At 42.5% G+C, this 11,200-nt stretch overlaps 1 protein-coding gene across 4 annotated transcripts; it reads left to right on the forward strand.

Annotated features, from left to right (window-relative positions):
• The first annotated feature begins 220 nt into the window (after nt 1-220).
• Nucleotides 221-10,533, forward strand: LOC135091353 (splicing factor Cactin-like). Of its 4 annotated transcripts, XM_063988920.1 has the most exons (9): nt 231-334; nt 752-1,933; nt 2,512-2,666; nt 3,123-3,323; nt 3,881-4,073; nt 4,506-4,776; nt 5,496-5,724; nt 6,125-6,400; nt 7,465-10,533. In XM_063988920.1, exons 2-9 carry the CDS (start codon nt 776-778, stop codon nt 7,892-7,894), a joined length of 2,913 nt encoding a protein of 970 aa, XP_063844990.1. In that variant the 5' UTR covers nt 231-334; nt 752-775; the 3' UTR covers nt 7,895-10,533. The 4 variants fall into 4 exon arrangements, with proteins under 4 accessions (XP_063844988.1, XP_063844990.1, XP_063844986.1 ...); XM_063988918.1 differs by lacking the exon at nt 7,465-10,533 and having other exon boundaries at nt 221-264; nt 5,998-6,160; XM_063988916.1 differs by lacking the exon at nt 7,465-10,533 and having other exon boundaries at nt 5,998-6,160.
• The last annotated feature ends 667 nt before the right edge of the window (nt 10,534-11,200 follow it).

The following is an 11,200-nucleotide window of genomic DNA, read 5'->3' on the forward strand; positions in this document are numbered from 1 at the left end:
ATTCTCAACACGCATTTCGTCGAAGTGAGCACTAAATCACAAATACATATAGATAAATAAATAACACGTTTTCTCAATTACATAAGATTATCAGTAGAAATTAAAATGACTTTTAATGTATCAAAATTTAGTTATGAGTGCAGAGAGCCTTGGTAAGTCTCGTCAATGCCTAATAAAATATTGCAGCAGGGGAAGGTGCGCGCAGGAAACAAAATCGCATCATTGTTTACCTTGAGAACGTTGTGGCGGCGGCGAGTGAGAGAGGTAAGGAATAGGCGCTGCTGCTTACTACTGCATCCTTACCCTCAGAGCTGCCCCACGCCCCGGACAGCAGGTAGGGAGTGTCTGAAGGGCGTGAGGTGAGGGAAGGTGAGATGAGTGTTCTAAGGTGAGGGAGGGAGAGATGAGAGTATTCTGAGGTGAGGGAGAGTGGCGGGGTTCTAAGGTGCAGTAATCAACTTTTGGAACACACTACCATATAACACACAGGTGCGGTCACAGAGGTATTTAAAAACATACGAAAAGCACAAAACGCGTGAATATTGAGACAGGTAGACGAAATATTAGCCTTAGCCTGTGTTATTTTCAATTTAAAGACTATACTGCTTTATCTTAGTATATTAGTTTATTAAGACGAAAATACCAAAATTATGAAGATCTAGTACTAAAGGATAAAAGTTTAAACACAACACAGTAAGAACAACACAAATAATGACAGTTCGGGTTCTAATTAACCTATATAACTTGACAGGTGTGACGCGTCACCCCAGTCAGGATGAGGTCACGAGAGCGGCAGCGGAGCAGGTCAGGATCAAGACAGAGGCACCGAAACGGGTCACTGGTGAGAGATAAGAATGAATCACACTCCAGAAGCAAGGTCAGGAAGAGATCGCGGTCACGGGAGAGGATGAAGAGGTCAAGATCGAGGGACAGAAGGTCAAAATCACGAGATAAGGTCAGGAGGAGATCAAGATCGAGAGACAGGAGGTCAGTTTCGAGAGAGAAGATCAGGAGGTCCAAATCAAGAGATAGGGACAGGAAAAGGTCAGAGTCTGGGACCGATGAAGAGGAGAGTGATGAGTCTGGGTCGCCAGAAAGGTCAGACTCGAGTCCAGTGGAAAGTGAGGAGAGCAGGTCACCCTCAAGGGAGAGAAGAGACAAGAAGACAAGAGCAGAGGAAAGCAGGGAGAAGGTGAGGAAGAAAGAGAAGTCACACTCGAGGGAGAGGAGAGAGAGACGGTCACACTCGAGGGAAAGGAGAGGGAAGAGGTCGCACTCAAGGGAGAGAAGAGAGAGAGAGCGGAGAGACAGAAGGTCACACTCGAGGGAAAGACGAGAGAAGCGTTCGCCGGTGAGAGAGAGAAGGGAGAGGAGATCACCGTCGCAGGAGAGAAGGGAGAGAAGAGAGTGGAAATCCCCATCAAGAGAAAGAAGAGAGAGAAGAGAAAGATCACACTCCAGGGAAAGGAGAGAGAGGAGATTACACTTGGAGAGAAGGCAACAGTCCCCTTCAAAAGACAGAGAAACAACCCACACGAGAGAACTAAGGCAGGTGATGTCAAGAGGGGGAGGCAGATCACACTCAAGAGGGAGGGGCCGGCCACTCTCACACTCCCCCGAGGACACCCGCAGGCACCAGGGAGGCAGGGGGAGATCCTCATCGGGGGAGAGAGGCACCAAACGTGACAAGGAAACCAAGAAAAAGAAGGAGAAGAAGAAAAAGAAGAAACACAAGAAGGAGAAGTACTCGTCCTCGTCTTCCTCCTCGCTGTCATCCTCTGAGAGTGATGACGGGGTGGGAGGGGAGATGTCCTTCATGGAGCGCCTGCAGGAGGAGCGGGCGAGGGCTTTGGAGGACAAGCTGGCCCTCAAGAAACAAAGGAAGCTGCTGGAGACGCCAGCAGAGAAAAGGTTAAGGAGGCTGCAGAAAAAGGTGATTATTACAAGTCATATTGCAGGCCTTTATACTTTGTTCTGCATATTATTGCAAGTTGTATTTGAGTGCTTGATATTTCTTTGTTCTGCTGATTGTTCCCATTAGAGGTCCTCACATTTCCTTGTTCTACTTTTCTTTGGTGCCTCATTCTCTTCAGGGATTCGGTTGGATAATATTGACACTTTTTTGAGATAGGGAAGATGTGTGTGGAAGAATATAAAGAGCAGTGAAGTATGTTTGTAGAGATGCTAACAGTGTATGCAAGAGAACATGATATTGAAGGATGTTTGTAAAGTTAGGAAGAGTGTTTATGAAAGAATACGAACAGTTATGAAGTATACAAAGGTAAATGATAAAAGAATATAACTCAGGATGGTAAGTATGAAGAGTCAGACTGTTTAAAATATCTACAGTAGCATATCAACATTACCTCTTCACTCCTTGTTCCTCTTCCACATCCAGACACTAACCTCACCTTTTTAATCCTTGTTATTCCTCCTCCACCAGGCCATTGTAGACATCTAGAGTAGCATATTAATCTCACCTCTACTTGTTCCTCCTCATCTGCCACTCAGGAAGCCAAGGAGAGGAAGAGGAAGGAGAAGATGGGTTGGGACAGCGAGTACCTTCACTTCACCAACGCTGACAACCCCTATGGCGACAACAACCTTCTTGACACCTTTGTATGGAAGAAGAAGCTGGAGAAGGAGGGACTTACTGACCTCACCAGGTAAAGAAGTGACGTGTAGGTTCTCCAACAGGTATCTTGGGGTAACAGAGCTCAGTGCTGCAAATAGAAGTCCATTCCTACAGATTTCCTTTACCTCACCTTTATTTAAACTTGTAAAAAAGAAAGTTGGTTACCCCTTACTCTCTTCCCTGCACTGTTTTTCCCAGAGAGGACATCAAAACTCAGTCACTCCTTACATTTACCTTATAGAGAACAAAAAGACTCATTCACTTTCCACACTTACTCACCCCTTACACTCTTCCCATTGAGAGGACACACAGACTCACCCATTACACTTTTCTCAGAGGATATAAAAGCTTCATCACTTTTACACTGTCTCATCTTTTACTCACTCATACACTCATTCCCCAGAGAGGACATACAAACTTTCATTCATACCCTTTGCAGTCACTCCCTACACCTACTCCCATACTCACCCATACACTTATCCACCAGGGAGGACATAGAGAAGAGGAGCCGCGCCAAGATGGATGAGAACCGGATGGAGCTGGAGAAGGTGAAGAAGAGGCGGCAGGAACGGGAGCTGGAGAGGCAGGAGAGGGAGAAGATGATGGAGTTGGAGCAAAGGCAGAGGGAGGCAGCTCAGTTCTCTCAGTTCTCAAGACAGGAGGACCAGTTTCAGCTTGAGCAGGCCAGGTGAGGGTGTGTGTGTGTGTGTGTGTGTGTGTGTGTGTGTGTGTGTGTGTGTGTTTATTTTTCTCCTGTGTTTTGGTTTTATGTTTCCCTCCTGGTGTTTATTATTGTTATTTTCATTGTTATTTTCTCTTTTCCTGCTGTGGTACATTTTATTTTTGTTATTTTATTTATTTATTTATTTTTATTTTTTTGCTGTGGTTGACTTTAATCCTTGTTTTCTCACTATATTTCACTTTTCCTGCTTTTTTTTTCACTGCAGTTGATGTTTTCCAGCTTTTTTTCATTGCAGTATATTTTTTCCTGTTGTTTTGCCACTAAGATAGACTGACAGACTTTATTTTTCCATTTTTTTCCCCAGGTAGGATAAACTTGATTTTTTGCCACCAACACACTTTATTTCCTCTCCTTTTCTTTCTTTTTAAACTGGGACACTTTATTTCCTTTTTATCACAACTATCATCACCATCACCACCACCTATATCCCTTCCTTTTCCTTTTTTATACTGGTACACTTCATTTCCCTTTTACCATCACTATCACCATCACCATCATTCCAGGTTGCGGTCACAGATTCGTATCCAGGATGGGCGAGCCAAGCCAATCGACCTCCTGGCGCAGTATGTGAGCTCTGAGGGAGACGTCAGTGCTGTGGACATGCATGAGCCCTATACGCACCTCACGGGCCTCACGCTGGTTGACCTGGAGGACCTGCTGGAGGACATCAGGGTGTACATGCAGTTGGAGAAGGAGGTGAGGTGCTGGTGGTGCTGGTGGTGGTGGTGGTGGTGGAAATGAGAAGTTTGTTTTTCTAAGAGTCATGTTTGTTTGTTTTTAAGGTTGTGGTGGATGATAACGAGAAAGGGTCTTACAGGACGGATTTGTTAATTTTAGTTGAATGTGAAGAATCTCAGTAATTTTTGCTTTATCAGTCTTATGAAGCATTTTTTGTTTTGTTTTTGTTTTTTTTATGTTATTTCTTGTGCTTGTGTGTGCCTGTGCCCTTTGCAGTGAGGTATTCAAGCCCAGTAAATTTCATGCTTATAAATTGAATGGGTCATTGAACTGCTTTATATTAAGACCCCCATGAAAACCAAAAACTCAACATGTGTATGATAAAATTTTCTTGTGTTTTCATTTAAGATTTACCTTTATTTCACTGTCATCCCTAATCTCCCTGGGCAGGACATCAATCAGAGCTACTGGAACGACCTGATCACCATCGTGCAGGACGAGCTGCGGCGTCTCAGACAGCGGGACGTGGCCTCCATCGACCTCTCGGCCCACCACCGGCAGGGCATCCACGCCGCTGTGGCCTCGGACGTGTCCAGCGTATTCGTCAACAAGTCTGTGGCCGAACTGAACCAGCTGCAGCGGAACATTGAGATGAAACTGGCCGGCCCCACCACCGGACTGGACATCGGCTACTGGGAGTCACTTCTCTCGCAGCTCAGAGGTGAGGCGTGGGAGGTGTGGAGGGGCTGGTGTGCTGGAGAGACTGGCCTGGGGGAAGAAATGGATTAAAAGCCCTCTCATAATGCTATTCCCAAAAGAAACTTGAGTAGAGCTGTAGAACTGAAAGAGGCTGTACTGGACTGAAAGAAATAGACAAAAAGCTCTCATAATGCTGTTCTCAAAAGACACTTGAGTAGGATTGAAAGTGGCCAACCTGGAGTAAAGATAGGAAGCCTTTCACAATGCCATTCACTAAAGAAATAAGTAGAACTGAAAGAGGCTGACCTGGGCTAAGAAATAGATAAGAAGTTCACTCACAATGCCATTCCCTAAAGACATAAGTAGAACAACTGAAAGAGGCTGATTTATTTTCTTAAGGTGTCTTGAAACTCCTCCTATGAGGTCATAGGAGGAAAGACAGAAAGGTGAAGAGAGTTCCAGGATTAACAGTAAGAGATGAAAGGCTGAAGATGCTGGTCAGCTCTTCCTTTAGTGTGTGGGAGGCTGTGATGACATTTGGTGTTGTGAGACGCTGAGAATTTTGACAAATGAATAATTAACTTAAACATCACCAGCTAGTCATTTACATACTTTCTGGACTTAATATTTACATTCACAATATACTCACAACACACAACTCACATATTTCGAGGTACGCTTTACAAGGAACACCAGGAACATTTACTTTGTACCTATACTTAAACTTATCCTTTGCTTCAGCCCACCAGGCCCGGGCAAGACTGAGGGAGAGACACAGAGACAACCTGCGAAAGAAACTGGAGATGCTCAAGGCAGAACAGGGCGTCAAGGAGGAGGATGAAGAAGAGGAGGAAGATGAAGAGGAGGAGGAGGAGGAGCAGCAACAGGAAGAGCCCCAGCGAATGGAAAGGGTGGAGGAGCGGCCTGTTGTGACAGTGAAGGAAGAAGTAGAGAAGGAGGAAGAGGAGAGGTAAGTCTGGGAGAGAGAGAGAGAGAGAGAGAGAGAGAGAGAGAGAGAGAGAGAGAGAGAGAGAGAGAGAGAGAGAGAGAGAGAGAGAGAGAGAGAGAGAGAGAGAGAGAGAGAGAGAGTAAAAGTCAGTGTTGAAGATTTAACCATGGGAAAGTAGTGCAAACTGAGAATCTTAACCTGTTCTTTTATTGTACAACCATTCTCACTACTACTACTACTAATACTAATACTAATACTATAAACACAGAACACTCACATGATCTTCCTCTGCAGAAGGCAAGAAAAGAGAAGACAAGAGGCCATAGAAGAAGACAAGAGTAGCACCAGCGAAGAGGAGATCAAGAAAGAAGAAACAGATGAGGATGAAGAAGAAGAGAAAAAGGAAGAAGGAGAGGAGCAGGGGGGGGGAGGGGGAGGGGGAGGAATGGGACTCTGAGTGTGAAGGGGACAGTGCCATACAAGCGTCCCTGGCATTGTATGTATCTGGCCGTTACTCTCCTCGTCTGATGGCACTGAACAAGTTGGAGCCAGGCACAGTAGTGGTGGATGAGGCAGAGGACACACAGCGGCTGGCCTGGGCACGGCAGAGGGTGGTGGGGGCAGGCCAGGCAGTGGAGAGTGTGCTGACGGCAGAAGAGAAGGTTATGCAGAGGGAGGCACAGCGGGCGATGACCAGGTATGTGTTGGGTGTTTGTGGTGGTGGGTTGAGTTTGTTTGTGTTGTGGTGTAGTGTGTCTAAGTGTGTGTGTGTGTGTGTGTGTGTGTGTGTGTGTGTGTGTGTGTGTGCAAAATTACCTTGTTTTTTTTCCAGCAATACATGCACTAAGCAGAAATTATATACCTTATTTATTCTTCCATGTCTTATATTTTCATTGTCTTTTGCCCTTTACAAATTATAAAGATTACCACCTTTACTGGGAAACCAAGTCGCAGATTACCGACTGATATTATTGCCATACTACAGAACAATTTCACAGGTTTCACTTCAGTGAATAATGCAAATGTTTACTGTATTGTAAGATAAAAAAAAAATAATCCCATCACAGTTATGTAAGTGAGAGAATGGAAATAATATACTGTACCCTTTTTAAAAATTGAATAGTTCACATCAAAATTCAACTCCCTTTTACTTCACTTTCCATTCTCTCCTTTCATCACCATTACTGTTCTGTATTTCACCAACCCAGCCATTGCCTCTTAATCAAAATTACTGAGTGTGGGCCAGTCACCTCTACTCTTATTCTTCACTTCCACCTTCCTGTTTCATCACCATTCCTTACATAAGTTTCTCAAGGTAAAATTCATCACCTTTCATTGTTTCATCACACTGTTTTACCCAAGTTTCTCAAAGCTGAATCAGTCACCTTTCATCTCAGTTTCATCATCCATCTTTGTCCTCTTCCATCACCCATCCTTGCTTGAGATCCTCTAAGGAAAAAGCATTACCTTTCACCTTTCCTTCCACTCTTCCCTCCCTGTTTCATCATTCTCCCCTTCTCTGCAGCATTGAGAAAGCCCTTCCTTACTTAATTTTTTTCAAAGCAAATTGCATCATCTTTCTCCTCTTTTCCACTGTGCATCACCTTTCATCTTTCTTTTCGCTGTCTTGTTACCACTCTTCTCTTCCCCACCACAGCAAAGACACCCTTCCATACCTAAGTTTCTTGAGCAGAATGCACCTTTCACCTTTCCTTCTCTCTGCTCCCTGTCACATCACCACTCCTCTCTCCCCCATGGCAGTGAGGAGGCTCAGTTCAGCGTGGAGGCGCGGCTCGACCCACAGCACTTCCTCTGGTCCGACAAGTACAGGCCACGTAAGCCTCGCTACTTCAACCGTGTGCATACCGGCTTTGAGTGGAACAAGTACAACCAGACACACTACGACATGGACAACCCTCCGCCCAAGATCGTCCAGGGGTACAAGTTCAATATATTCTACCCTGACCTCATTGACAAGTCCAAGACGCCGCAGTACGAACTCATCCCCTGCAGTGACAACCGGGACTTTGCACTGCTCAAGTTCACCGCCGGGCCACCCTACGAGGCCATTGCGTTCAAGATTGTGAACCGCGAGTGGGAGTACTCCTACAAGAGGGGCTTCCGTTGCCAGTTCCACAATAATATCTTCCAGCTGTGGTTCCATTTCAAGCGTTATCGGTACAGGAGGTAGTCTGAGGCAAGGGGAGGTTGAAGGGCAGGGAGCAATAGGTATAGTTACAGTACAGTTTGCTTACAGTGGGGTTTGGGAAGGAATAGGGAAAGAAGGAAGGGGTAAGGAGTATTTTCAAGGAATATTACTGGAGGGTTGAGGGGAGGGTCAAAGGGCAGGACTTTAAGGCTAGTTTACAGATTTGCAAAGGGAGAAAGGAGAGAAACAAGGGGTGATGGGGATGTTTTCAAGCAGTATTCATAAAGAAGGTCGTTATAAGACTGCGGGGACAAGGGAAGGATGATTGATTGTAACAGAGAGAGCAAAGGAGATTAAAGTGATGAAAATGGGAAGAAAGGGAATGTGTAGTGAATGAAAGAAGTTAAATAAATAATGAGGCCGAAGATATAAGAAAGTAAGATTCAGGTGTGGAAGAAAGAATGTGTAGTGAATGCAATAAGTTAAAGAATGTGCAGCAAATGAAAAAAAAGTTAAACAAGCAGTGAGGGTACAAATAGAAGAAAAGCAAAATTTGGCTGTGGAGGAAAGAGAATGCATAGTAAATTGAACAAGAACTGAATAATTGAATAGGAATGAAAGAGGAAGCAGAAAAGGTAATGATGCATGCAAGGAAACTGAGACTTTGTGTGGCATGCAAGACACAAGCCAGGATCCCAGCAGCTGTGAGAGTGTAATGGGTTATCAGAAGCGGCTGTGGTGTACAGAGAAGAGGCAGTGAAAGTAATGAAACTGTACCACATTTGGCATTTACAGGAAAGGTGAAGGATTGAAATATGCACTTGTGGGGGCTGGAGGATCAAATGCAGCATCTTAACCTGTTTACTGCTTGATAAATTTTCTCATAATTCCCTTTAAACTTGGTCAGCATCTTAACTCATTCATCTCACAAATTTTCCCATAATCCCATAAAACCTCACCAGCATCTTAAACTTATTGTTGCCTCACTAATTTTCCCATAATTCCTGTAAAACCTGGGCACCTTAACTCATTCACTGCCCCTTTTCTCAGAATCCTTTAACCCTTTCACTGATATGCAACAACTTAACATTAACCCTTTCATTACAAGACATTTTCCCCATAATCCCTTGGCATTTTCTAAACATTTTTATAATACAGTATATTAGTTTCATAGCATGGAAAATAGAAAACAAACTTCTTATTCTTTCAGTTCTTCATAATTATGCCAATGCTAATTTTGCTCCTATACTGCTCTCAACATTACCGAAAGATGACAAAAGCAGTGAAATGATTAAGAACACTGTACAAAACACTAAGGCACCTACAAGAAAAAATATGATTAAAAGAGTAGATTTTCCTATTTCTCGCCAATATAAAGTTCAGCGAAGGCCGTGGAACGAAAGGAAGTGTTTCAGAGATGTGTGTGATGCAATAACAGTGTGTCAAATAGCACTGGGAGTCAAAACTGATGCTTTTTATACTGCAGCCTCAGACCTGTAGCCCAGAAAACTAAATTATGCTGTTCTCTATACTTCAGCTAACTTAGAGTATGTTTCCTTCCATCCTTCTTTCAGTTTTTCCTTCCTTCTTTGTTTCTGTACTTTATTCCTTTTTTTCCTTCCATCTTTCTTTTTTTTGTCTTCCTTCTTCCTTTATGTATTTCCTTTCTTTATTCCTTCTTTTCCTTCCATCCTTTTTTCCTTCCTTTCTTTCCTTTATTCCTTGTTTTCTCTTTTCCATCCATCCTTCTCTTCTTTCTCTTTTTCTTCCATCCTTTTTTTCTTTTCCCTTCTTCCTTCCTCTCCTTTATTCCTTCTTTTTTCCTTCCCTCTTCCTTTCTCTCTCTCCCCTTTATTCCTCCTACAAGCAATTCCTTTCATGGTGGCATAAGAGCTGGCAACAGTGTACCATAGTTTGCAATGACCTACCAAAGCAGTGGAGAGTGAAGGTAATTTGTCTGCAGAGAAAAGTGAAATGACTGGAGTAGTATAATTTTTATGAGTGGCAGTGGGGTTGGTGCAAGACAGTTAGTTACCTGCAGTGAAATGGGGAGGCAGACTGCTGGAGTACATAAGAGAAAGGGGGCAAGAGAATGGGAGGGTCAGTGCTTGAAGTAAGGAATGAAGGTACAGGAAAAAGAGAAAGGGAAATAAAAAGTTTGTTGTAACTACTGCTTAGGGGTATTCACTGTATATGTGAGAGGTTGATTGATAAAAAGAAGGAAAAATATAAGGAAATCCAACTATGTATATTGTAACAGGGATGTGGATAAAGAAAAGAGATGAAAGTATGTTATAACAAGTGTTTGGGATATTAAGATGTGAGAGATAGACTGATAGAAAGAATGAAAAAAAATAAGTAAATCTAACAATGTACCTTATAATTTAGTGATTCATGGTGACATAAGCTATTTAGTATGTGTGTGTGTAAGTGTGTGTGTGTGTGTGTGTGTGTGTGTGTGTGTGTGTGTGTGTGTGTGTGTGTGAGGTAACAGGCAGTGTCCACTTAAACCCATCAGCATCAATGTGCAGTGATAGGTGAGAGGGGAGGGTACTGGAGTGAGGGCCTGTGCTTCCCTTGCCTCTCTCAACAGGCCGGCCAAGGAAGTGTCTGTGTAAAAAATATATGATTAGTACACTGTAAAGTTGTCATATTTTTTAAATGAACTATAATGTGTGTAATGTATCGTCTTTATTGTCCCACTGAGAAATGATGAATTTGTTTTTTATTTACGTTATAGTGAAGATATTTGAATTCTTACACTGCAAGTCGCCTGTCAAAAAGAAAAAAAAAAAGAAGGTTCTAAAAAATAAATTATGAAAACTCTAAAATGAAGGTTGTAAAGAATAAATGCCAATAAAAAAACATGACAAATAAAAAAGAAAAGTAAAGTTCTAGAGAATTAATGCCAATAAGAGTTAAAACACTTATAAAGAAAATAAAAATACAACAAAAAGGAAACTTGTAAAAAATAAACAAAAAATAGTATTAATCAAAGCCTAAAAATCTAAAATAAAATAAAATAGAATAGAGTAAAATATAAGTAAAATAAACAAAAAATAGTATTAATCAAAGCCTAAAAATCTAAAATAAAATAGAATAGAATAGAGTAAAATATAAGTAAAATAAACAAAATAATAGTACATGTAATAAAAACGGCAACAAAAAAATTATAAAGATTAAACGCTAACACAAAATTGACACTAAAAGAAGAAGAGGCAGAAGAAAAAAATAAATAATGATAATAAATAGCAGTGATGGAGGAGCAGGAGCGTTGGGTACAGAGACAGGTGTGGGCCAAGGTCAGCTTAAGTGGCCTTGGTGTGAACAGGCAGAGACAGGCAGGCA

Source organism: Scylla paramamosain, chromosome 37 (assembly GCF_035594125.1).
Source record: "Scylla paramamosain isolate STU-SP2022 chromosome 37, ASM3559412v1, whole genome shotgun sequence".
Lineage (NCBI taxonomy): Eukaryota > Metazoa > Arthropoda > Malacostraca > Decapoda > Portunidae > Scylla > Scylla paramamosain.